The sequence below is a fragment of the Ricinus communis genome, chromosome 9, assembly GCF_019578655.1.
Source record: "Ricinus communis isolate WT05 ecotype wild-type chromosome 9, ASM1957865v1, whole genome shotgun sequence".
NCBI lineage: Eukaryota > Viridiplantae > Streptophyta > Magnoliopsida > Malpighiales > Euphorbiaceae > Ricinus > Ricinus communis.
Window position 1 is genome coordinate 4,356,478 of NC_063264.1, and position 26,411 is coordinate 4,382,888.

A 26,411-nucleotide genomic window follows, 5' to 3' on the forward strand; every position below is an offset into this window, starting at 1 on the left:
ATATATTTTTTTTTATAGGAAAAGGCTCATTTTTGCCTTCAATGTTTGGGTTGAGGACCAAATTTGTCCTTCAACTAATTTTTAGGACAAATGAACTGCCAAGCACATTTTTTTATGTTATATTAGCCTCTCATTTAGCTGAGGCTAATTTTAAAAGAAGTAACAAATGGACCCACTTAAAGTAACAATTGTTTTTATAGTCCTACTTAAATGAAGGACTAATATAACGCAGAAAACGGATTTTACAATTTATTTCTTCCAAAAATGATTTAAGTGGCAATTTTATTCCTCAACGTAGGCAAAAATGAGTCTTTTCCTTTCTTTTTCTTTTTTTTTTTTATTATTATCAGATTTTAGAGTTCTTATAGTAATAAATAAAAACTTTAAGAAGAATGATTTTGCACAAACATAAAATACGATTATGTTTGTAAATACTTAATCCTGAACATCCCAATTTTCACTTTTTCTTTTTAAAAGAAAAGAAAAACCTTTTTTTCTCGATAAGGAAGCGTCCACGAGAAAACAAGTAAAAGAAGCTCCACTTATTTCTTTGAGAGCTCTCTCTTGAAGAAGAGAGAAAATGGCATCCTCCGTTACCTCGTCAATTGTAATCCCATCATTTCTCTGTAACAAGAACATTCAGTACGTCCCTCGCCATTTTCTCATGCGCAATGCACGAAATGCTCTCAGACCCATCAGTGCAAAGCTATCAGAGAAGAACGCTTTACAATACAAAAAACTCGGGGATTCTGATCTTGAAGTTAGCGAAATTACTCTTGGAACTGTAAGGAACGCTTATCTTTTTCCTCGATAATATTAATTGGGTTTTGCTTCTTTCGTGTATAACTGAATTGGATGGACTGTTTTGTAACTTTATTATCGCCAATGCTGGTTATCTTGTTCAGTTTTTATGTTCGATTCATGTTGCCTGACCCTATTTCAAGATTGGTAGAAAAGTTTGAAACTTCAGAGAATTTCTTAATTTTGAGACATTAAGAGTTTGTAGGATGGTTCTTATAGTTTGGCTGATTAGCAAAATTTACTGAAATGGAAGTTTGTCTGCCTCTAGCCATAAAGCTATATACTACTCCACTACAGTATTTTATTATATGGTGATAGTCTATTAATTTGCTTGCTACACTTGTTTGCTTTGCTTTACTTATGCGTTCTTGTAGCTGCGTGAGATGACTTCTGCAACTCCCTTGCCTTCTTTCTATCAGTTTCTTCTTACTAATTTTTGACATTGTTCTTGATTTGGGTTGTCTGAAGACTCTGGTCTAAGAAGCATAGACTGTGCATAGCCAAATGAACATCTTTAATTATATTTCTCTTTAATGTTTCAGATGACCTTCGGGGAACAGAACACAGAGAAAGAAGCTCATGAAATTCTTAGCTATGCATTTGATCGTGGCATTAATATTCTTGACACTGCAGAAGCAGTAAGTTTTCATCGTTTTCCTTTTTCTTCTCGTCATGGCTCATTTAATTGTACTCTGATTGATATGCAAAATTCTGATTGTATTATGTGTTCCCATATTGGATAATTTCATTGGCTTCCTCAAAAATTTTTTTAGAAAGGGAGCTGTGAGCATTTTCCCTGGTACTTCATTAGCATGTTCAAATGCATGTGCATTCTGCATACTATATATATATATATATATATATGAATATTGAATTTTGCATATATTTTCAGAAAGTGGCAGCCTTAAAACAAAGGCATTGATTATCCATTTAGGGGCAGCATCTGTATTGGACAGGCATCATGATGGATACAGTTGGGCAGTGTTGTATGTTTATTGTCCAATAAAATAGTAAACATCCTGTTCATTGTGAAATGATATATGAATTAATTCTTTTGGTGTTGTAACTAGTGTTGGTAAGGATTTGGTGTAGGACTAAGATGCTAATCTAGAAGTTGAAGTTGCTCTTAAGTATAAGAATGTTAGAATAGGTTGTATAAACTGCTATGCATTCAGTTGGCTATGTATGAATATTTAATTGTCTTCTGATTAAATCATGTTACCATTCCTAGATTACTCAAAATCCATGTTTCTGTTTTCTGTTTGTTAGCCTTGTACCCTTGCTGTTAATTTTACCCTCAGCAACTATGATGTTGGAGCATGACTTTCTACATAAATATGGGTTTGCTGCATCAGTCCTATTTAATAGTCTTCTCACTGCTTCCAAGTGTACTTAAATAACTCATTGGTCAAACAACTATTCAGAGTTCCTAGAGCTCCCTATAAGGCTTGTTAGAAAACCCGTCCTCTGTTGTTCAAATTAAATGGTTTCATCTTTGTAATTTTCCCACTTGTTCCAAAATCTTATAAGTTGAATTAATCATAATCATAGTTTTCTTGGCTTTCTATGTATATGCTAATTCTCTCTTTGCTTAACTTCAAGTTCAGTCAACTGAAATACCCCTTTCTGTTTTCTATATAATCATTTGTAAAATACTTGAATTCTCAAATTCAAATAAGTTCAATTAAAGTTCAGTTTTTCACAAGTGGGGTGAATCAGAATCTGGAAATCCCTGAAGCAGTTGACTACAAATAATTTGATATTGTCGACTTTGTGGGATGTGATTTGCATGCGAATTTTTCAGAATATATCCTGTGATGTTTTTAAGTCAATTACTGAACTACTGTATGTTTTTTCCAGTATCCGATACCAATGAGAAAGGAAACACAAGGAAGAACAGATCTCTACATTGGTAGCTGGTTGAAGTCTCAGCCCCGTGATAAGGTACTTGGTGCATGACAGATGGCCCATTAATAAGGTTGTGATAGGCATTCTGATAAAGATTTTGAATATGTTCTTTACAATTCTATTTTGTTTGATATCACGGAGCACTTAAATGAAATGCTATATGCCTTTTCCTGAATCATTTTGTTGAATTGCAGTGAGAACCTTATAGCAAAAAGGTGAGCTCTTGATATTATAACGTGGTATGACTATGGTTTTTTTTTTTTTCCTTTTCATTTATCACATTCAATATCACCAGTAGGGGTGAGGAAAACCGAAATGAAACCAAAAAACTGATGGGTTCCATTTGGGTTCTCATATTTGGTTTGGTTTTGAGCAACAAAAGTTCAGTAGAACCAAACCAATTTTTTTTATTTTTTAATAAAATATTTTTATTATTGTTATAGAATTTTAATGTTTTAAGGAAAATTTATATAATTTTAATACAATTATGAATAAAAATTAAATACTTTTCTTCTCATGTTTGTAGAACATGAGTCTTTTACTGAAATAAATATTTTAAAAATAATATGGAATTGATAAAAGATTTAAATTTAAAAATAAAAAAATATAATCCCTGATACCAAACCTAATCAGTTTGGTTCATCTGTTAGGGGGATCAGTAGTTCGGTTTTTACTGGTTCAATTTGGTACCAAACTGAACGTTTGGTCACCCTAATCTCCAGTAACTAAAAACTGGCAGATAAAATTGGCATGAGATGTATGACTAATTGCTTGAACTGGTTGTAAGTTCATACTCCAGAAGACTGAGCGTAAATATATTTGTTGTTAAAGTACCTTTCATCACCATGTATAACCTTCCTGGTTGTTACATTTTATAGGCAGTTTAACTTATTGCTGCATAGCAGTTTATGCAATAACATATATGCTTATTCTGCATCATAAGTAGGTTATTGTGGCTACCAAAGTATGTGGTTATTCAGAACGGTCAAGTTATATTCGTGAGAATGCTAAGATTTTGCGTGTTGATGCTGCTAATATCAAAGAGAGTGTGGAGAAAAGCCTTAAGCGCCTTGGCATTGACTACATCGATTTGCTGCAAATACATTGGTAACTTCATGGTTTCTGTGTGACCTATCCTGCTAGCATATATAAAAGATATGCTTCTAAGGTTATGTTACTAGTAATCAATGCCGTCAGATTATATTAACATTGTATTATGATTCTAGCCAAAGGCAAGAGCTTAGAGAGCAGCACAAATTCATTGGTGTGCTGTACAATTGCTGCTGCCCTCACTTTTCTATCCTCCCTTCTTACTCATGTGGAATCTTGTAATGCATGTTCTGGCTATTTTGGAATCATATATTGATAATGTTGAAGAGTAATACCACATTTCATTTTATTGTTATGTTTCCCAAACTTCAATTCATTGTCCGATCATAAGTGGAAGCAGGCACGTCATTTTCTTAGTATGTTTATACTTGAAAATAAAATTAATGGTAAAAGCAAAAAGGTTGATTGGTTATCATGTGGATCCAACTTAATGCAGGCCAGATCGTTATGTACCACTGTTTGGTGAGTTTTTTTATGATTCTTCAAAATGGAGACCCAGTGTGCCATTTGTAGAGCAACTGAGGGCCTTCCAAGAGCTCATTGATGAAGGAAAGGTAATTCCTTTTGCTCCTGTACAACATTATTGGTGTCGCATTTTTAAAGTTTGAGAAGCTAATGGTCTTTGTCATCTATAATGCACTGTAGTCATGCCTTATCACTATTATCATGCTCAGTACTTTAATATATACAGTTATGACTCTGAATAAATAAATGCATTGCACTAGCTCTGGAAGGAAGGCAGATGCATCTATATAACTGAAGAGAAGTGAACTTCATCTGCATATCTGACGCTCTTTCAGTTGGCATAGTTTAATTGTCATGTCATGAAAATACTAGCAATCAACTGATGAAATGAAATGCTTTTGAGCTTATTTAGGTCCGCTATATTGGTGTTTCAAATGAGACTTCATATGGGGTTATGGAGTTTGTTCATGCAGCTAAAACTGAAGGGCTACCTAAGATTGTGAGTATCCAGAACAGCTACAGTCTATTGGTTAGGTGCCATTTTGAAAGTAAGTTCTTGAAGCTATTCTTACTTTCATAAAAGTGTGAAAACTAAAGTTCTGCTTTCTTTGCCACTTATCTTTCTTAGGCCCTTGTAATTTCTCCGGTTGATATTTTACAGTTGATCTTGTTGAAGTTTGCCACCCAAAGAATTGCAACATTGGCTTGCTTTGTTACTCTCCCTTGGGTGGTGGATCACTGAGTGGGAAATATCTGGATATGAATTCTGAAGCTGCCAAAAAAGGGAGACTGAACCTTTTTCCTGGATACATGGAACGATATCAATATTCACTTGCCAGGGTATGTCTATCTATAATCTATAAATGTTTTCTATGATTGCAATTTGCACTGAGAGTCTGGAGATCTAACAGCATAAGCCCCCTGGCCTGGGTAAAAAAAATTTGTGTCCAGAGTATTTGAATCTTTTATTCTATGTGAATATTGTGTTTTGACTATTTGATTGATAATGTATTAGAAGACTAAGATTTCAGAGAAACTTAAGTTTTTGGAATTTATCTTCTTATCTGTATCACAGGAAGCGACAATTCAATATATTGAAATGGCACAGAAGCATGGTTTAACTCCAGTACAACTCGCACTTGGATTCGCAAGAGATCGACCATTTATGACGAGTTCTATTATTGGGGCAACCTCCATTGATCAACTAAGAGAAGACATTGATGCTTTCTTGACAACTGGGCGACCTTTGCCCCCAGAAGTAATGGCGGATATTGAAACTATTTTCAAGAGATACAAAGATCCTACTATCCTTTGAGAGTTGTAGCATTTTAAGGTTATATAATCTTATTCTTTTCTTCAGTTTTGGCCTATGTGAAGTATGTAATTAGATTCAAGACATACTGTATAGTGTTTTGGATTTATGATCTTCTACCAACATATCCCAATTATTTAGTGCCTCTTTTTTTTTTTTTTTTGTCACAGTAGTTTGCTTTGTGTTCGAATCTTATTGCAACGTATGACAATCTCTTAGCAATGTTTTGTTCCAGCACTTTATTATTGGTATCGTACGAGGATTCATAACAGCAAAAAGAATTTGATGCACACCTGAATGAACACCTTACTTTATGGTATTTATTTGTACCTTCATTCCATTTTTTTTATTACATATCAATAATACGGGACAAATAATACATTCGATCTCAATAGGCATGCAGTAATTCCACCCAAAAAAAAGGAGGAAATAATATTATAAATATAATAATACTTTCATTGTGAGGAGTTTTCTTTTTCTTTCTTATTTTAATTTTCCATGAAAAGCCAAATGGCAGGACATAACAGACCAAAAAAAAAGCATTAGGGAGTAGAATTTGAAATGCAGTTTAATTAGTTGGGAAACGTGGAGGCAAACAGAGAGACGCGCCAATATCTGACCCTAATTCCTTTTGAGCTGCAAACTTCCCTAAACATCTGACTCGCTGCTCACTTCCCTCTCCTTTCGCTCTCTCTCTCTCTCTCTCTCTTCACACCGACATCCATTCTTGATCTGCATTTTCTTGATGGGTCAATTTTCATGATCCAATTCTGCATATTCCTCATTGAAACCAACCATATATGGATCTTATTCTAAAAAATCTGCAATGTGGATTGTGATTATGTTATGTGTTTTAAATTGTTGAATTCTTGATTACATTTGATTTGGTTTCTTGCATCGTGTTTCTTGAATTTCTTGGTTTGTTTTTTGGAGGCAAATCTTGAGAAGATTTATGAATAAAAAAGAAGAAAAAGAAGGTTGATGAGAGGCCAAATCAAAGTAGAAAAAAACATATGCATCTATGAAGACTTGGGCATTGAAGTCGCTGCCGCACCACCTGATGCAGTTATTATCGGTTGAGCTTCTTCTTCTGCAAATATTTCAGATGGAATGGCAGATCCTGTTATTTATGGCAATTCTGACCGTGACATCGAACAAGTTTGTTTTCTTTTCCCCTTTTCTTTTAAGGCAAAAAGGAAAAGCATGATTTTGGACCTTTGAAAAGGCTCACTTTTTTCAGAAATGGGAAGGGTTAAGGTTATGATATCTTTAGATTACTCAATTTAGAAACTTGCTAAGATATACAAATGTAAGGAATTTGTTGTTGACAGAACAAAATTCTGCTGCATTTAGAGAATAGTACCATCAGTGCTTCATAACTTATCTAGTGTGGGTTTGGAATATTAGTGTGTTAAGGCAGATGATTCTAAGAATTTCTTGTGGTCTGAATTTATGTTTTGATTTGTTTCTTTTTGTTTCTGAAGGCACTTGTTACTTTGAAAAAAGGCACGCAGTTAATTAAGTACAGCCGGAAAGGAAAACCCAAGTTTCGCGCATTCAGACTTTCTCCAGTGAGTTACTGCTGTTTACTGACATAATTAATTTTACATGCCATGAATAGTCTTGTTTACATTAATTTGAAGGTATCCGGCTCTTGTAACCTGCTTCTCACTTTACCGGATTTCCCTGAAATGAGTAGTTAGACTGACTACCTCCAAAATCATATCTTATGTATAGGTTTTAAAATCTGCAACCTCAGTTTTCCATTTTCTATGTGCTCATTTCAAGTTCAAATTGGTCATCTGTGTCTATATTGGACCTTCCCTGATACGTATGTTTATGATGTATCTGTCAATAGCCTCACGTGTATAAATAATTTGAATTTTAGTGATATTGACAGGATGAAACAACATTGATATGGTTATCACGTGGAGAAGAAAAGATTCTGAATTTATCTTCTGTCTCACGGATTATCCCAGGACAGAGAACTGTAAGTTAAAGACTTCTTCTCTCTTGAGAACTAGTTCATGATATGTATCACAGCTAACCTTGCATTATTATGTAACCATCAATAGATTTGTTTCCAATTGTTAACTAACGGAAATGGTTGCTTTCCTTTGTATGCATACTCTTGATAGGCTGTATTTAGAAGATTCTTACGCCCTGAAAAGGATTACTTGTCGTTTTCACTTCTATATAACAACGGTGAAAGAACTCTTGATCTGGTCAGTGCCAGTATCAAGATTATCAGTGTCTATTAATCTTTATCTGAATGATACCTTGGAATCTGACTACTTCGTGTTTCTTCTAATTCATAGATCTGTAAGGACAAGGTTGAGGCGGAGGTGTGGCTTGCGGGCCTTAAGGCATTGATTGGAAGGAATCGTGGTAGACGTACAAGGAGTGATATTTCTGATGTGAGTTTTCCTTTTGACTAGAACAATTTTTGATCCAGAAATCAAATCTACTACTAATTACAATGACTTAGCTCCTGTGAGTAAGCCAGGTGGGGGCAAAATTGGTGTTCTTTTCCACCATATTGGAGACTTGCTAAGCAATATATGCGGGGCTTCCATGTAATACTGGTATCTAGTCATTTAAAATCTACCAATATCTCGGATGAAGATATTGACTTCTGTCGTTCATGTCCTTGCCAAATGAGTAATGAGCATCTGATTGGCCACGAACATGAATCGCTGCCTCTCTTGTTGATCATCCGTTCAAAGGTTTAATTTTTTTTTAGATGGCTAATTTTCTGTTATCCGCATCTTTTTCTGCAGCTAACTGACGGTGGAGATTTTTTGCAAAATGGCCGTATCTCTGGTGCAACACTAGACTTATCTTCAAGTATTAATCGTGGGAGAGTGTCTATTGATTTAGGTCCTCGTGATACTTCTTTGAATTCAGCAAGCTCAGATGCAGCGTCAGAACGTGCAAATATGCAACTAAGAACAAGTGGTGGAGATGGTTTCCGGATTAGTGTTTCAAGCACTCCTAGCTGTTCAAGTGGTGGATCAGGTCCAGATGACATTGAATCATTAGGTGATGTTTATTTATGGGGAGAAGTTTGGAGTGATGCCGTTTTCCCTGATGGGTCCATGAGCTCAGTTCCTATAAAGAATGATGTGCTGACTCCTAAACCCCTAGAATCTAACGTAGTTCTTGATGTACAGCAGATTGCTTGTGGGGTGCGTCATGTTGCTCTTGTAACAAGGCAAGGTGAGGTTTTTACCTGGGGAGAGGAATCTGGGGGGAGACTTGGACATGGATTTGAAACAGACTTCAGTTGCCCACGGCTTGTCGAGTTTCTTGCAGTTACCAATGTGGATTTTGTTGCTTGTGGTGAGTATCATACCTGTGCTGTGACTACATCTGGTGACTTGTACACTTGGGGTGATGGTACACGGAATGCTGGACTCCTTGGCCAGGGCACTGATGTTAGCCACTGGATACCGAAAAGGGTTTCTGGACCTCTAGAAGGACTTCAGGTTTTCTCTATTGCCTGTGGCACATGGCATTCAGCTTTGGCAACTTCAAATGGAAAATTATTTACCTTCGGGGATGGAGCTTTTGGCGTTTTGGGCCACGGAGACAGAGAAAGCTTGTCATTTCCAAAAGAGGTGCAGTTATTGAGTGGACTAAAGACTATAAAGGTTGCATGTGGTGTCTGGCATACTGCTGCCATTGTAGAGGTTATGAGCCAGTCGGGGGCAAATGTTTCCTCAAGGAAGCTGTTTACTTGGGGTGATGGCGACAAAAACCGTTTAGGTCATGGAAGTAAGGACACCTACTTGCTTCCTACTTGTGTCTCCAGCCTTATTGACTACAACTTCCACCAGATAGCATGTGGCCAAACATTGACTGTTGCCCTTACAACCTCAGGTCATGTGTTTACTATGGGTGGAACTGCACATGGTCAGCTAGGCAATCCAGCCTCTGATGGAAAAATGCCAACCTTAGTACAAGACAGTTTGGTTGGTGAATTTGTTGAAGAAGTCTCTTGTGGTGCACACCATGTTGCTGTGCTTACGTCAAGAAGTGAATTGTACACTTGGGGTAAGGGTGCCAATGGACGACTGGGGCATGGAGACACAGAAGATCGAAGAACTCCAACTTTAGTTGAAGCATTGAAAGATAGGCATGTTAAAAATATATCATGTGGCTCAAATTTTACCACCAGTATATGCATCCACAAGTGGGTTTCTGGAGCAGACCAATCAGTTTGCTCTGGCTGCCGGCAAGCATTTGGTTTTACTAGAAAGAGGCATAACTGTTATAATTGTGGTCTGGTGCATTGCCATGCTTGCAGTTCCAAAAAAGCTCTGAAAGCAGCATTGGCTCCTACTCCTGGCAAACCTCATCGCGTCTGCGATGCTTGCTATGCAAAACTTAAGACTTCTGATACTGGTAATTATAACATCAATAGGAAAGCTACCACCCCACGCCGCTCAATAGATATCAGGGAGAAAATGGACAGGGGAGAGGCCAATACTTCAAGAACTTTATTTTCTCCTTCTACAGAACCTATAAAATATCTTGAAATCAAGTCAGTGAGACCTGGAATGAGATCTGAGGCTCCTTCTATTGTCCGAGCTTCCCAAGTTCCAAATCTCTTACAGCTAAAAGATATTGCTTTTCCAAGTTCACTTAGTGCTATTCAAAATGCTTGGAAGCCTGTTTCATCACCAGTATCTCTGTCTCCTCTGAACTCACCTCAGCCTATGGGCAATTCAAGACCTGCTTCGCCATACTCAAGGAGACCAAGCCCTCCACGTATTTCCAGTCCTGGATTTTCTAGAAGTGTCATTGATAGCCTGAAGAAGACCAATGAGATTCTGAAGAATGACATGACAAAAGTGCAAAACCAAGTAATAATTATATCAGTTTTGTAATTCCTGGTTGCGTCCTCCATTTAATTCCTTTGCAGATTTAGGAATCTATACAGAGAAACTGACTATTGGAAATAACTTTTATTTTATTTTATTTTCCCTTAATAATTTCAGATGAAGACTTTCAAGCAAAAGTGTGATGCTCAAGAGACAGAAATCCAAAAACTACAGAAAGAAGCCAACGAAACTGCTTTATCGGCTAAAAGAGAAGCATCAAAGTGTAGAGTAGCCAAGGAACTTGTGAAATCCCTGGCAGAACAGGTTTGTTTTTATTTTCCTTAATATTTCAATTCACTTTTGCATCTAAATAGCTTCATAACAATGGATGCTAGAACTGACATGCCAAGCAGATAGTTCAACAAAACATTCTGTCGAGAATTTAGATCCATGCAGAAAGTCTAGCTGCTAAATGAGTCGCTGAATCACATGTTTAATGAATTACCATTCGGATATATTTGAGTGGTATACTGATATGTGACAATGGCTTAACTGTAAAAGCATTTCTTGTCATGGGTTAGTGAAAAACACATGCATCATAGAGTGTTTTGACATGTACATGCTTTTGTAATGCTACTTTGAAAGATGTATATGAAGTTAACTTGGGTTTAAAATATATCCTCAATCATGCAAGAAATGTTCATTTGTTCCGAAAAGATGACTGCAAAGTACATTAAATCTCTCATGAACAGACGGTTTTAATCATCTCTAATAAGCAAAATATATGCAATATATGCCTTTGTGTGAGTTCCTCTTTTAACTCATTAACACAGCTGTGCTATTGCGCTGATTAGCCCATGCACTTGCTGCTTTTTTGTGATTCAGCTAAAAGAAATGACAGTGCAATTGCCTCCTGATATTCAAGATAGCGAAACCTTCAAAGCTATGAATGGTCAAATCGAGACTTTTCTGCACATATATGAAACATCTGAAAGTTCTTCCGTGGCAGAAAGCTTAATGTCAGGCCAAAAACATGCATCTGATACAACTTCAAATATGCAAGAGAATAGGATTGAATATCAAGCTACTGACTTATCTCATGATGGAAGTGTTCCTCAGGACAGCCATAGATTATCTGTTTCTAGTAATCCAGAGACTGTACCCCATCATAACTCATCGGAACATGAGTCCCGATCACACGACGCTTCAACCTCAAAAAAGGAAGGAGAAAGTATTGAACAATTTGAACCTGGGGTGTACGTAACTTTCGTCCAACGTTCCAATGGAGTAAAGATCTTCAAACGCGTAAAATTCAGGTACTCAATGCAAATATTATCATTGATCAACAAGACAGTCATGAAAAGAATGTAGATATAAGACTCATCCGGTGCGTAAAGTGCTCTCCCCTGCTAATGCCTGCTTTCTGCAGAAAGCCTGTTTCCAGGGCTCGAAGGACTTACGGGACACGAAAGCAGTAATAACCAATTGCACCAAGGCTCGCCCTGAAAAAGAATGAAGATATTAGAAAAAAAAAGCCGTCTTATTTAACTTTGATACATTGCCTTGAATGGTTTTGCAGTAAACGAAGGTTTCAGGAGCAACAGGCAGAAGTATGGTGGAAAGAAAACAAAGATAGGCTGCTCAGAAGGTACAGTCCACCAATAGTAAATGTTGCTGCTTCAATTGGATCATCCTCTACTCCAGCCTCACCCTCTGCCGCGTCCGCAGCCGCTGTACCATCATCTACAGCCCCAGCTGAGGAAACAAATGAGGGAGGACCATCATCTGAAACTTAGTACATCATGATAATCTAGCAAATTAGTCTGTTGCAACAATCAATGCAGAAAGCTGATGTAGAATCAGGAAGTGGCTAGCTCATTAACGGAAAAGAAATTATTAGATGATGATCTTCTTCCCCTCGCCACCAGGATTCTAGCTCAAACATCATATTGCAACTGTGAATGTTAAAGAAGGATATGTGATTCAGAAGGCAGAAAAAGAAAAAACAATCCTCTGTTTCTTATTTATTTTCATTCACCCATTAATTATTTGTTTATTGCGACGAGACAAATGTGATGTACAGTAGACAAACTTTGTTAGGACATTATAAACCTCTCCATTATTCTATAGATTTTATCATTTCTTTTTTTAATTTCTTAAGCTACTGTTTATTATAAAAATTATTCTTTTTAAAATAAAAAATATCATTGAAAATATTTTTAGGTGTGTTATTAATGAAAGTCCAGAATAATAATTTAAATGTAATCTAATTCTATAAATAACTCTAATTTGATTAATATTTATATTTGATACAAAATTTGTATGGCGAAATATATCTTTATGATTTAATAGGAATAAAAACTTAATGAACTAAATTGATATAAAAAATTTATAATTTAATCTTTAAATTTATTATTAGTAAATTTTATTTTCTCGCTAAATTAGATGAGAAATTTAGACAAGTAGAATTTAAATAATTGATTTTTTTACTTGCTCTGTTTTTAGCAAAATAAATTTTAAAGACTGAAATAATTTAAAATTATATTTAGAGTAATATTATTAATTTATTAAATCGAGTTTTCGACAAAGTTACTCATATGGTAAAATAATCTGATGAAAAGAAATTTATTGTAATAAAAATGACATAAAAGGTAATTAGGATATTAAACTAAAAATTAGAAAATAAATAGTCCTTATTAGTTATTATAACGGTGAAAGGGTTAATTTTCTAACAATTATCTTAGTGTTTATTGATGGCATGATTTTTCCAACTGGATCATCAAATAAAAGAAATTAGAAAACTATATAATAATATTTAATTTATTAATTTTAGTAATTTAATTTATAAATTTCAAAATTTAACGAATCATATAGCATATAAAATTAATATAAACAATTACGTGAAAACGAATTTGAATGAAAGACAGATAATTGTACAATTTATAAACTCTAAACGATTGTCAGTAAAAGGAACATGAATGAACTGATATTAATCGCAAACGATAGGTCGTTCATTGTGATCATTATTAAGCTGTGATAATTGCTCTAGCGGTCCCACGCGGTTCACGTCCACATCCGTTTAGCTCAACCGTTTTCTTGTCAAAATTTATTTAATAACACAAATTTGTTGACTTTCTTTGAATTTCTTTTCTGCTAAGTAAAACCTAAATTATGTATTTTCCTGGAAAAGAGCTTCGAATTTTCCTGAAGAAAAGAAAGTAAAAACACCATTCTTATTTTCCTTTAAAACAAACAGAGAAAGTTTCTCAATCTCCTTAAAATAAAAACAATGGGGCAACAGCAATCAAAAGGCGAATTGCTATATCAGCAAGTGAATTACGGCAATACAGAAGGAATCAAAGCTCTTTACACAGAAGGCGCTGGCCTTGAGGTATCAATTTTTTGTTTTTTTCTAAAATATGTAATAGTTTTTTAATTAAATTAAATTATTTTCTTTGAATCATTTTGTTGTAGTGGATAGATAGAGAAGGTAAAACGCCACTAATATTAGCGTGCTTGAACCCAGAGCTATATAACGTGGCTAAAACTTTGATAGAGCTTGGTGCTAATGTTAATGCTTATAGACCTGGTATGTCTTCGAGAATAATTTGTGTTTGATTTTAGCTTGATTTTTTATGTTAAAAGTTTTAATCTCGTAAAGCTTGGGATCTTACCAGTTAAAGATATTGTAATTACTTTTATTTTGTAGGTCGTAATGGAGGAACTCCTTTACATCATGCTGCGAAAAGAGGGCTTGCTAATACTGTTAAATTACTTCTTTCCCATGGAGGTAAGCTTCAAATTTTGCTTTGTTTTCTGTTGATTATCAAAACTTTGATGATGCTAGCGAGAACAATGAGGTCTAACATTAAGGTTATAAGGCTTTTTTTTTGTTTTTTACATCATTATTGTTCCTTTCAGCAATTTAATATCACGTATCTTTAAAAATTGCAGCAAATGCATTAGTAATGAATGATGATTGTCAAACTCCTCTTGAAGTTGCTAGGGCTAAAGGATACAGTAATGTTGTCCGTACAATTGAGGTACATTTCTCAGGTGGCTTTATACATAGCTCATAGCAAAAATGACAAGCCTCAATAGCTGATGAAACACAATTGCTTAAGTCAGATTCTTCTCGGACCCTTTTGCAGGGTTACATTTGTTTATTCTCTGGTTTGATGCGGGAATTCTATGGGCCTGGATTTCTTGAGGTACTAGCTCCTCAGTTTGTTTCAAGAAAAGTGTAAGTAGAGATTTCCTGCTGTCTCATTCAAGTGTTTTCGGTTATCAATTTTTTTGTTCTATTATTGGATATGCTGTCTGTGACCTAAGAATATTGGAACAGGTTGCATGAAGCAGTTTATGTAACATTTCTAATGCTAGTTAATTTATTCATGCTGCTGGTTTCATTTTTGCATTTGCAGATGGGTTGTTATTTTACCAACCGGATCCCGTAATCCTACAAAGCCTTTCAAGTTGGAGCTTGCCATGTATTCTAGTGCACAGGTATCACAACTATATATGTTCCACTTTGCAAAAGAATCGGACAAATTCATGCATTTGATCTTTAACTGCAGCCATGGATCTAGCCACTACAGTATTTATATTCCTTATGACTGTCTTAGGTTTTGCTTGAAGTTGAGTCTTCAGTCTAATTCCTTTTCCCATTAATGTTAGCCTTGTATGTTCTATGGCCTTAAAAATGGCTGAACTTATATCTGACTATCAGAGCTTGCATGTTTTTGTTGTTGAGGCTTTGAGGGTCTAATATGAACTATAATTAATAAATGACCAGGATGCCCAACCACGTATATTGATTGCATTGTGGAGAGCTAATCTGGAGGAACCAAAGTTTCACCATTCTGACCCTTCAGTGATAATTGACGAAAGCTCCACCAGTAATTTCTTAATGCTGCAGATGACTCTTCTTGAAGTTTATTTCATTTTCATTTTCCGGGCATTGATTCTTTATTTACATAGGATTATATGTTCTGTTGATATTGATATGGCATTTCATTTTCTAGTCTTTATATTTACATTGGACTTTTGTTCATGCATAGTCCCAAGAGGAAGGAGGCGGAGACGAGCGAGGCATAGGCCTCGAACAGTTAGGCGTAAGTATGATAGTCCTAAATTATTACAAAATAGATTTAAATGATTCCTGAAATCATAGCATAGAAACCGTAATTGTGAGTTCATAACATACTAGGATATATAATGTACCCTCGCTATGCTCCAGCCTCCATTTTGAAAGAGAATTTCACGACATAACAGGAAGTTTCTTCATGTCATACGAAGTAACTATATATTATTTAACTGCTTAGTTCTTTTTTCTCTTGATATATATCTTGTGATTATTTTAATCTCAAGGTTGCTTCTTGCCAGAAACACGCATTAAACTTGCACCAGGAAATGAAGGTGACAAGCAGCAGCTTCAGTGGTTCTGTGATGCATGCAGAGGAATTCCACAGGTAGAATGCTCACTTTTTTTACAGTTATTTATTCTATAATAACTGGGAGAATGTTGCTGGTCAAAAGTACTCTCCATGTGTTTTCCTGTTTTCCATTTAATAGTATAATTTAATTCAGGGTTAATTACTACGAAGTCCCTAAGGTTAGGTCATAATTACAGATGAATTTCTATTGAAATAATAGAAAATTAAATATCTTTAACTCTTAAAAATCTTAAGATAGAAAAGTATTGGTCTAAAGAATTCATGGGTTTAGGTATTTTCTAAAGTGCTAAAAAAATTTATTCTAATGAGATAAAAAAGAATTTTAATATAAGAATAAAATGTAATTTTCTTTTTGATGTTATGATTAAACTACTCTAAAATTTAAAATATTCTGCTCTAATTTGTAAAAAGTTTATTATCGAGTTTGATAGTTAACATTAAGTTTAAGGACTAAATTGAGAATTTTTTTATCAATTAAGTCCTTTGACTGTGTTGACCGATACCAAAGACTAACATAGGGACTTTATTGTTAACGAACATAAAATTCAAGGACTAACTAATTCGATTTTCAAACAGAAGGGATGCATTTGTAATAATGACTTGACCTCAAGGACTTCATAGTGCTTGACCCTTCTTTTCCTTTGAGGAAAGTAAATTCAAAAACTTGATAGTACCATAATTTCTAACACTGTCCAGCGTTGGTACTATTTTTCAATCCCCTAGGATGTCTTTGGAAAGAATGGAGACTGTTAAGACACCTTTTGCCCTCAATTGAGTCAGAGATGTACTATTTAATCTTCATCTTTGTCCTCCAATATTCCCCAAGTATATTTTGCTTTGAGATGACACTTATGAAAGTTGTGCATAATCCTTAAATTCAAGGGCCCAATTTTTCATAATAATATTTGACAGGAATGTTTGGTCTTTCAGGCAATGCGTCCCCCTGCATTTTTGCATAGTTCTGAGTCTTCAGCTGTTCAAGCAACAGCACCTACATCTACGGAAGATTTAGAATTAGCAATGGCAATTAATGCATCCGTCCAGTCTGCCGCAGCAGAGGCACCTGTTATTGATATTCACTCTAGCGAAGCGAGTTCTTCCACCAGTTCTAGCAGTCAAAGTACTCTGTCTGCACCATTGGCCCCTCCTCCAAAAGCAGCTAGCAACATGTGGGCAGCACATGATGGTGGCCCTAGTTGCAATTTAATTCGGGAAAACCATATCCAGAATAGTATCTCTATTGTTCAAACAGCAACTCAAACCCCAACTTTGGTCCCATCAGCACCACCTATCATAGATGAGATTGTAGAAGATGGTCCAATTCACTATCCATCAATTGATTCTAGCCTTGTTGATTTGACTTCTCCACCTGAGGAGAACTTACCAGCTAGCACAGGCAAAAAGAAACAAGATGGAGAATCTTCATCTTGTGTTATATGTTTGGATGCTCCAGTTGAGGGGGCTTGCATCCCATGTGGCCATATGGCAGGCTGCATGTCTTGTTTGAAGGAGATCAAAGCCAAGGAATGGGGTTGCCCTGTGTGCCGTGCCAAGATTGACCAGGTTGTTAGGTTGTATGTTGTTTGAACGTTGCAACATAATGAAGAAGCTGTGAATGGTAAGCATGACTTAGACTCCAACCTTGAAAGAGATTATGAGTAGACAAAATAATCAAGGTCAATCATTAATTTTCCCTTGAATTATGTGGATAAGCAAGTTATCCTGCTCGTTAATGATTTTAGAAGTATCACTGGCATATCCCTGCAGGTATGATAAACCAACTCCTACTTGAGGGGGATTTTTCCACTTGTTAGATAGTGAGAGAACTCTATTGGAGGTGAATTCAGTTACATATAAGTAAAGCTCTCAAAACTGTTAGAAAGTGGTAGGATTTATAGTGGGCATAAGTGTATGAGCAGAGCTGTTAGAAAAGCCAATAATGTCTCATATTGTTATGGTCGGGTCCTTGTATTTAAATTTTGAAACTAAGAAATGCTAACTGTAAAGCATCGTCTGCAGGTAAGCCTAGCCACAGTCAAAAGGATGGAAAAATTTTGGATGGCTTTCAGCAGAAGCATATGAGTCTACGAGAGGGACTAAATAAGAGGCTAATCATTGGTCACTTCTTGAACATTTTATATACAAGTGCTTGTCGCATAAAACTGAAGCAGGATCCAGATCATGCTTGGGTACTGCATAAGTATATAATTTCACAGGCTTTTTGTGTGTAGTTCTTTTATAATACCTTTACATCTTAGGTTTGTATGTTGCTTGTATACATTATCTTTTCTGTGGAGCTTTATACAAGGGATTCAAAGTGTCTTTTGCAATGTTCAAGATTTTGTACCAAATCTGAAACTTTGACTCTTTTCTATCGAAGTTTATGTAAATATTAATAAAGGACGGAAATGGTAGAGCCAGGCAATTTCAAAGCACTTTTACCTTTTACAGGGAGCTGTTAGCTGAGGCCCATTTACAGTCCTTTTTGCAGGGCTGGTGGTTTGGTGGGGGAGGGAATGGGGCAGCCCCAAAACAACATGCACTATCTACTTGCCATGTTTCCTGGAGCCGATATTTTCACATCTTCTGTGCTACCTGTTTTGTGGGTCGTTCCTTGGGCCTATTTGGACATAAAATGTTACATAGGCCTAACATTTCAAAAAAGTTGCTACTTTAGTATCACTTTGGGTAATTAATTGTCTTCTTAATTATTTTGAGGAAGTTTGTTTGTCCTCAGGACAAATTCGTTAATAAACCGTCGAGCATGTTTCCAATAGTAATAATTAGTGCTTGCTTAACATGAACTTTTAGTTGACAACTGCCTTTGTTTTAGATATAAAGCATAGGTAGTGAGGTTTTATCTATATAGAAAATATAACTGGAAACTTTTAAAGAAAATAATTGATTCCTCATACAAAATGTTAAACAGCCCATTTTTATTTATTACATCTCTTTTTCAAGTTGTATATAATATTTTTACTAAACTGTTCTTTAATGTTTTAAAATTATAGTGCACTTTTATAAAAATATTATGTCACGTCATATGTAGATAAGAATTGAAACAAATAAAGATACAGTATGTAGTATTATTTTTTTTTATTTATCTTTAATATAATTCTTTTGAATTATATTCTTACTTTGATTATTTTATAAGTAATCCAAGATCGGAAAAATCTTATACAATTTATCATCTATGAAGTTATTTTCTCATTTGAATGTAAATTTCAACTTATCGGCTGCAATGGTTAACAAAAAAAAAATAATTAGATCAATATATGCCAAACCTAATCAACTTGGAACATCATAATATCAACAAAGACAAATGATTGTGTTATCTCGAATCATTTTCCTTACACAGCGGGCGTGCAAGGCAAGTTTATTAGTCTTGTGATTTGGCAATTTTATTGCAAGAATCATGGAATAAGTGGGTAGTAAATATTGTTCTTAGAATGAGAGGCAACATGAAAGTTGAATAATTGTACGGATGTTGGTAAACATGGCGTTTTGATATTAAATTTCTTTCAGAAAAGTTTTTCTTTTTTCTTTTCATGGTTTTAATTGCAATTGGTTAACACAGTAAGAGCAAAAAGGATTCCATTCACTGTTTAGTGAAAATTACATTACAAATTCTCTCGTTTTGAGTGCTCAATTTAATGTCACTTTCTGTTCACTCTTTTAAAATCTTATTTCCACCACCATATTTAGCAAATCCAATGATCAAGTTTTGTTACACTGTTTAATTTCATAAAAAGAGGGTGAGGAAAAAAAAAAAGGCATTGCTTTTATACACATAATATCTCATATCTGAAAAGATTGAGACATGATATCTCTATTCTTTCTTTGCTTTTCTTTATCAAAGAGAAAAAGAAAAAGAAGGGGTACAAATCAAAATTATGTGTGAGCTTCTCCACTTTGCCCGCTAACCCAATTTTGATTTCAATCTTCCGACAATGAGATTAAAAAGGTTAACCCTATAGTTAAAGGATGAATGTAACCATGTATAGGGACAAAATTAGAATAATTCAGCTGATTAGGAGATTGATTAGCATATAATCTAAGATATCAATATTCTCTCGGTTCCTTTAGGAATGGGTAAGAACAAAGAGAGAATACATATTTTTGGTTTTATATTCAAATATGAGCCACTAAATTTGATTCTGCAATCCATGTCGAAAAGCTTGTGGTTGACATTGTGTTCTTTTCCTCGACTGTATTGCTGTTTATATCATATAATTCTTGCTTATTATGTGACCCAAAGAATAATCTAATTTGATTCTATGAGCATTCACAGATTACTACGACTGTTGAATCATACGTACATTAAAATTTTTAATTTTAATAACAATCTACCCTTTGGTGTACATAAAGTAAGCTTTCTCTACTACAAACTTGATAGCTTCCATTGCAAAAAGAAAAAAGACAATATGATAGCTAATAAGTTTGAGTGATCAAATTCGTATTATAGTGTCAGAACTAAAAGGAAGTCTTAAATTTATTTCCTCATTTATCATCCATAACATCTGTGGGAATTTATCATTTTTTTAGTGAGAGGTTTATTAAGAGATTATTATTTCTTCTACATAGTTCATAGTCCATATTAACCTCTAATAAAAAAATATAATATTATAACTAAATATTTATCGAAAAGAGAAATAGTCTATTTAACTGTGAATGGGGTATTTGCAGAATGTCCAAGAGTGAGGACCCTAAGATTAAGAGGATTTGAGTTCATTCCCATTGTGAGATATAGGAGATGTTGGCTACTTTGGGCTTGACTAGTTTATTATCAAATGGCGCTACTAAAATATCCTTTATGTCTCACCAATTTAATCATTTTCAAATTAAAATAAGTTAATGTCAATTTATCTAAAATACTAAATTATTGAATAAAATTTATAATTTTATTTTAATAAATAAATTAAACCATGTATTATATTTAGATACCAAACTAATTATTAGTAATTTCACTTACAAGTCTAGTAAGTTAAATATTTTCTAATTTAAGTATTGCCTGTCTATTAAACAAGTCTCGTTAAACAAATTGAAGTGCAAGATAAATTTTTAATAGCTCGCAAGCTCATTTACATCTCCAATGAAATGTAAATTGAATTATTTATTTCATTTATATCACTAATAAGTTGTTAACTGTGCTTTTCAAATGCATTTGGCATAATCCACTCTTATGATTGTAACATATTTTGTCTTCGGAAAAGAAATTATAACAGAAAAAAACCTGAACTCAATAGAAAAATGTAACACTCGATATCTTGGCCTTTAATTAATCATCTCTTGTATATTCTCCCAAAACATTTTTAGTAAGCAGGCACCACTAGCAAATCCTAATATTTATTAGCATATTGGCAAGGCAACAATCCGTGATTTGCACTAACCATAAATAGGATACAAGGATGGGTGGATGAGCCATAAATCCATGACCACTTCCTATCAGGGCCTACATTATTATATCATCTCTTTTGTAGTTAATTACTACTGACAGTGACTATATAAATCTATAAATAAGATGTGCTAGACAAAGTAGGGTAAAAAGAAAAAAGAAAACAAGTTGTACACAAGAACAAGCTGAAAAAAAGAATTATTTCTTTGAGAAACACAAAAACACTGTTGGTCCTCCACCCAACTCAGTTGTACAGAAGTATAGTTTAGTTAATTTGATATTTCTAGGCCATCAATAAATTAATACACACACACAGAAATAGAATCCAACACATTTAGTACTGTATGACAATTATATTTATTCTTGAAATATATATATATATATATGTTTTGAGCATATATTGATTACAAGCTCAAATATATCTGATTTATTGGCTAGAATTTTTTGGCCACCTCACATTTCCAGTACAAAATTGTCTTGATCATAGCCACAGTGAAGTGGCCATGAAACAAGGCAGCACATGTGCATACCTTCTCGGGCCAACAACAATCGTCCAATTTTTCAACTAGAATTAGGCTTTGGTAGACTCCCACCAATGGAAAAGGTTAGATGTTCTTGCGTTTTCTTCTTATACAGCAACACTTAGGCATATCCTCTCCTAAACAGCACAACAGAGAGGCAACGGGTTTAAAAATGTAATCTTTTATTCAGGGTCTCTCGTTCAATGCTCCACCCATTACATTCTATATGGAGTCGGAGAGGATCCTACCTAATATCAGTATTAATATTCGTACCTTATAAGATTCTAATTTATAATGGCATTGTAAAAAAAGTATAAAAAGAAAACTCAAACTCTCAAATCTTAACAAAATGAGTTAGAATCGATACTCAAATGTAAATAAAAAGTATAAATTAATCAGAGGAGCAAATAAATTTAAAAAATAACTCGTGTTAAATGAAAACTAAATTCTCAAATTTTAAAATGGCATTTTAGTAATTTATACATTCATTAGATTCATATAAATTAAAAGTATTAAAATTATAATATTAATTTATATGATACGTTTAAGATTATGAATTAATATACTATTTTTCTAGAGTAAATAATTATTATCCAATTAAAAAAGATTGAGCTGTTTATTATTTAAAGGTAAATTTATAAATAATAATAAAATAAAATACAATGGTTATTCAATTCTACCAAGCATAAATGAATATTTATCTTTTTTAATTTTTTTCATACTAATTCTATAGTTTAAATAGCTGTGATTTTAATTGTTAGTTTAGTTGTGGATATTACATACATGTATTATTAGATTTTTTTTTTTTTTTAAAAAAGAGTTTATATAATGAAGACTCATACCTCCTGAAAAAGTTTAAATGTTATTCTTGAACTCTGAACTTTTGGATTAACAGAATTATTTGATTCGAGATAAAAAAATTTCTTCCATCAAAAGATTAAGGCGTACCCTTTTAGGTTGAGTATAAATTGGTTCTTCGACAATAAACCAAAAAAAAAAAAGCACACAAAAGGCACAAATTGCAATAATGATATTCGTGTCATGAAACAGATTTTATACAAAAATATGTACTACGCCACTCAAACCCTAATTGATGATGGTTCGTTTTTGCATGGAATACTAGGTAAGGTAACTAGCAAAAGGAAAAAGCTTGATCTGTATCATTAAATACCAGATGTCTCTAAAAAGCTTATGCAATGGATGATTGTTCATTTTCGAATACATCTTGGAGATAATGTAAAAAGAAAATTAATTAATTTCTTTTCAATAAGCAATTTCTTTCTTTATTAAGCATTGAAACTATACAATATCGAACAAAGAACTGCAGAAAAGGCAATAACTTCAGCTTTCCCTGTCTCATGAGAGGGACAAAAGGGAAATAAATAGGTACATCACCAAAAGATCTTGAAAACTTAGCTATATAAATATATAAGCCTAGCTAGCAAGAATTATTATAGCAGACATTTATGCTTAACAGCCCAAAAAGCTACGTACTACTGCATATAATCTAGGAGAACTTGATAAGATAAAGCTTGATCTAGAAACAATAGCTTCACTGCTCTTTTCTTTTTCCATTTTTTTCCACTACAATTATTTTGGACAAAGAGAAACAAAAATTTCAGATTTCTGTTAAGGTCCATGATGATGATTGGGTGATTTTGTGGCAGCTTGAAGTCTCTCTCTGTTTTTCTGTTGGGAGGGGTTTAGAAGTTCATACTTCCTCATGCACAGTGCTAAGCAACTGTTGCTTTCTTGAAAATGGCTCCAAATATGGAGATGAGTAAAAGGGTAATATAGTCATTGGAAAAGAAAAAGGTGTTGTCAATCAATACAAAAGGGGGTGAAGAAACAAAATCATGTTATTCCCTTATGAGTTTTTAACCCAATACCTTTATCCTGTCTCTATCTATCATCTTTCTCCTTTTCTTAATTTATTTATTTGCTCTGTGTCAATTACTCAACTGCCTATTTCCATTGCCACAACAACCCTAAACAAGCTCTTTCTTTTCATTTTACCATCAACCCTCTCTCTCTCTCTTTATCCCTTTTTTTCTCTTGCTAGGGTAGGAGCCCAGTTGCTTCCCCCTTTTTGAGGGAAAAATTTTATATTTTGCCAAGCTTACAAAGAATAAAATGTTTTAAGATTATAATAAAAGTAGGTAAAAGCCCACCACCAACATCATAAACCTTTCAAGTTGTTCTAGGATTGATCAAACAAAGATTCAAAAGAAACCTGAAAGCAAACAAAGAGGTCACTCTATATATTTGTAGCCCTACTATTCTTTTCCTCTTCCCCTATATAACATCTTCCCTATCATTATTATTCATTCTCCATCTTCCTCAAAATCAATTCCTCTCTCTCTCTCTCTCTCTCTCTCTCTCTCTCCTCTATAACAAAAAGTTCATGGCAATTCTTGAACCCTAGCTATCTAAAACTTCTATTCTAATACCTTTGGTCAAATACTTTTTGGGTTATGATCATTTCTTGATTTCCTCATCAGATATAGTAACACCTCATCTGCAACTGATCATGCGATATCTTATCAAATCCATGATTAAATCTTTCAGTTAACAAGCTCTTTTTATGATTCTTGATTATTAATTACTCTGTATTCCTTTCTTTCTTTCTTTTAGAGCAACAAGCCCATTCAAGAATCAAGATCACCACCGATACAAAATATCCAAGATTGCGGCTTAATCCCACTTTCAAGAAATGGACTCACTTCAAGAATTTGACTCCACAACACCAACTCTTCCACTGACAATCACCACAAGCCCCACTACCATCACCAGTGCTGTCTCTTCCTCATCCACTTCCACTCTCAGCCGTTATGAGAACCAAAAGCGCCGAGACTGGAACACCTTTGGCCAATACCTCCGGAACCACAGGCCACCACTCTCACTGTCCAGATGCAGTGGAGCTCATGTTCTTGAGTTCTTGCGTTACTTAGACCAGTTTGGGAAAACCAAAGTCCATACTCAACTCTGCCCTTTCTTTGGACATCCAAACCCACCTGCTCCTTGCCCTTGTCCTCTTCGCCAAGCCTGGGGTAGCCTCGATGCTCTCATTGGCAGACTTCGTGCCGCCTTTGAAGAACATGGAGGTAAGCCAGAGAATAATCCTTTCGGAGCTCGTGCTGTCAGGCTTTATCTACGTGAAGTTAGAGATTCACAAGCTAAAGCTAGAGGGATTAGCTATGAGAAGAAGAAGAGAAAGAGACCACCACAGCAGCCGCAGCAGCAGCAGCAGAGTCCTGCATTACTCATGGCTCCGCAGCTTCCGCCACCACCACAAACAGCAGCAGCAGCCACTACCGGTGCGAGGGATGATCAGTAAGAAAGTTACCACTACTGCCGATTTCAATTAACGAATGATGATAATTAAATCAGAACTCATTAGAAGTCTCTTGCTATGATTTTATTATTTGCGATATAAAACTGAAAACGGGTACTACTTATTTGTTAGATTAATTTCATCATCTGTATTGCATCATATATGTATGATCAGAAAGAAAACTTTGTAGATTGCTGTAGGTAAGTAATGGATGGATTATGATTATATTAAGAAGTTATATTATTCTACTATTGAAACTTAAGAGCAACTGTAGTCATAGCAGCAGCAATAGTAGTAATAGAGGAAGAAGAGAGGTAGCAGGTTAAACAATGTTCGTGAGTAAACATCCAATTTATCAGGGATATAATGATATATGTAAACTGGAAAGGTCATTTTTATGACAAGTAATAGATATGGAGATCATCTTGTGTGTCTTTTTTTGAATTCTTTTATGTTTCTTTCTTTTTCTTTTTCTCCATTTTGTTCAATGGTTTTTATAATAATAATAGTAATAAAAATAATGATGCAGTAGTAGTATTTGACAAATCATTTCAGGCATTGAAAAGGATCTTGTGTCTCAATCAAAAAAAAGGGTCTTATGTCAGATTTGTCAAGCACTATATGTGTACACAATTTTTGGTATTTCCCTATATATGTATAATCTGTGATTCACAATCTTGCTTTTTATACTTCCTGCTAGCTATTTGCTTTAAGCTTAGCTTGACATGGATGCCAAAAGCTTGCGTAATGTTTTTTTGAGGGTAACTGTAGTATGTATATATATCAAGCTTAAAATGGAGTTACTGCAACTAAAGTTTCATTCCATATAAAGGTGAAAGAATAGGAGAGTGTGTTAGTGTATTCTTGGTCTTAACACCACCAGCTAGTTTTTTAAGATAGGTTTTTGTCTTAGAATGGTCTCTGTAGTTTAAACATCATCTCTGTTGTGTCATATCAAATATCTGGATGTTCCCCAAAGAGGATATATCATTAAATAAGATAAGAGTAGTCCCATATATATTTCCAAAACCCTAATAAATAACACAATGTAGTTAATGAGTTATTTACTTTATTATTAATGGTAAGCTAATTTAATTTAGAATTTGGAAGAAACACAACTAACACTATTTTTATATCTTTCCCTCCTTTTGTTGCTATATGAACTCATAATATGTTATTAATCTACTAAAATAATATAATTAAGGTCAGACCAGATATAAAATTTGTGTTTAAACAGTCAACTACATAAATCCATCTAAACCTAACTCTTTCAGTTGGCATAT

The 26,411-nt window shown here is 34.4% G+C and overlaps 4 protein-coding genes and 1 long non-coding RNA gene across 9 annotated transcripts; 4 read left to right on the plus strand and 1 right to left on the minus strand.

Moving 5' to 3' along the window:
- Positions 1-489: 489 nt before the first annotated feature.
- LOC8280434 (protein tas) lies at positions 490-5,751 on the plus strand. Its single transcript, XM_002533421.4, has 8 exons — positions 490-784; positions 1,344-1,439; positions 2,662-2,745; positions 3,656-3,816; positions 4,256-4,373; positions 4,697-4,832; positions 4,946-5,124; positions 5,360-5,751. Exons 1-8 carry the CDS (start codon positions 581-583, stop codon positions 5,597-5,599), a joined length of 1,218 nt encoding a protein of 405 aa, XP_002533467.1. The 5' UTR covers positions 490-580; the 3' UTR covers positions 5,600-5,751.
- Positions 5,752-5,795: 44 nt separating this feature from the next.
- On the plus strand, positions 5,796-12,574 carry LOC8280435 (PH, RCC1 and FYVE domains-containing protein 1). Of its 4 annotated transcripts, XM_048379255.1 has the most exons (10): positions 5,796-5,912; positions 6,530-6,754; positions 7,081-7,167; positions 7,497-7,586; positions 7,735-7,821; positions 7,915-8,013; positions 8,377-10,464; positions 10,600-10,746; positions 11,308-11,738; positions 12,002-12,574. In XM_048379255.1, the coding sequence occupies exons 2-10, from the start codon at positions 6,707-6,709 to the stop codon at positions 12,216-12,218; spliced, it is 3,294 nt and encodes a 1,097-aa protein (XP_048235212.1). In that variant the 5' UTR covers positions 5,796-5,912; positions 6,530-6,706; the 3' UTR covers positions 12,219-12,574. The 4 variants fall into 4 exon arrangements, with proteins under 4 accessions (XP_048235212.1, XP_002533468.2, XP_048235213.1 ...); XM_002533422.4 differs by having other exon boundaries at positions 5,894-6,754; XM_048379256.1 differs by lacking the exon at positions 7,735-7,821 and having other exon boundaries at positions 5,894-6,754.
- LOC125371106 lies at positions 11,318-12,216 on the minus strand. The gene is made up of 2 exons (XR_007217337.1): positions 12,082-12,216; positions 11,318-11,924 (listed from the first exon to the last, which is right to left on the minus strand). It is a non-coding gene; the product is annotated as an uncharacterized LOC125371106 (long non-coding RNA).
- Positions 12,575-13,542: 968 nt separating the features above from the next.
- LOC8280436 (putative E3 ubiquitin-protein ligase XBAT35) lies at positions 13,543-18,215 on the plus strand. Of its 2 annotated transcripts, XM_048379668.1 has the most exons (11): positions 13,543-13,813; positions 13,897-14,011; positions 14,132-14,212; positions 14,377-14,465; positions 14,574-14,665; positions 14,847-14,928; positions 15,218-15,320; positions 15,483-15,536; positions 15,808-15,893; positions 16,809-17,496; positions 17,898-18,215. In XM_048379668.1, exons 1-10 carry the CDS (start codon positions 13,712-13,714, stop codon positions 17,463-17,465), a joined length of 1,461 nt encoding a protein of 486 aa, XP_048235625.1. In that variant the 5' UTR covers positions 13,543-13,711; the 3' UTR covers positions 17,466-17,496; positions 17,898-18,215. The 2 variants fall into 2 exon arrangements, with proteins under 2 accessions (XP_048235625.1, XP_048235626.1); XM_048379669.1 differs by lacking the exon at positions 15,483-15,536.
- A 5,547-nt stretch (positions 18,216-23,762) lies between these two features.
- On the plus strand, positions 23,763-25,385 carry LOC107262398 (protein LIGHT-DEPENDENT SHORT HYPOCOTYLS 4). Its single transcript, XM_015727955.3, has one exon. It carries the CDS (start codon positions 24,508-24,510, stop codon positions 25,129-25,131), a length of 624 nt encoding a protein of 207 aa, XP_015583441.1. The 5' UTR covers positions 23,763-24,507; the 3' UTR covers positions 25,132-25,385.
- The last annotated feature ends 1,026 nt before the right edge of the window (positions 25,386-26,411 follow it).

What these genes read in the sequence shown, in the direction of transcription:
- LOC8280435 (XM_048379255.1), top strand. Translation starts at nt 6,707, where the DNA reads ATGGCAGATCCTGTTATTTATGGCAATTCTGACCGTGACATCGAACAA. An exon ending in CTGACCGTGACATCGAACAA is followed by an intron (nt 6,755 to 7,080) that starts GTTTGTTTTCTT and finishes TTGTTTCTGAAG; the next exon opens with GCACTTGTTACTTTGAAAAA. An exon ending in TGACAAAAGTGCAAAACCAA is followed by an intron (nt 10,465 to 10,599) that starts GTAATAATTATA and finishes TAATAATTTCAG; the next exon opens with ATGAAGACTTTCAAGCAAAA.
- LOC8280434 (XM_002533421.4), top strand. Translation starts at nt 581, where the DNA reads ATGGCATCCTCCGTTACCTCGTCAATTGTAATCCCATCATTTCTCTGT. An exon ending in GCGAAATTACTCTTGGAACT is followed by an intron (nt 785 to 1,343) that starts GTAAGGAACGCT and finishes TTAATGTTTCAG; the next exon opens with ATGACCTTCGGGGAACAGAA. An exon ending in GGTTAGGTGCCATTTTGAAA is followed by an intron (nt 4,833 to 4,945) that starts GTAAGTTCTTGA and finishes GATATTTTACAG; the next exon opens with TTGATCTTGTTGAAGTTTGC.
- LOC8280436 (XM_048379668.1), top strand. Translation starts at nt 13,712, where the DNA reads ATGGGGCAACAGCAATCAAAAGGCGAATTGCTATATCAGCAAGTGAAT. An exon ending in CAGAAGGCGCTGGCCTTGAG is followed by an intron (nt 13,814 to 13,896) that starts GTATCAATTTTT and finishes ATTTTGTTGTAG; the next exon opens with TGGATAGATAGAGAAGGTAA. An exon ending in CCATGTATTCTAGTGCACAG is followed by an intron (nt 14,929 to 15,217) that starts GTATCACAACTA and finishes ATAAATGACCAG; the next exon opens with GATGCCCAACCACGTATATT.
- LOC107262398 (XM_015727955.3), top strand. Translation starts at nt 24,508, where the DNA reads ATGGACTCACTTCAAGAATTTGACTCCACAACACCAACTCTTCCACTG.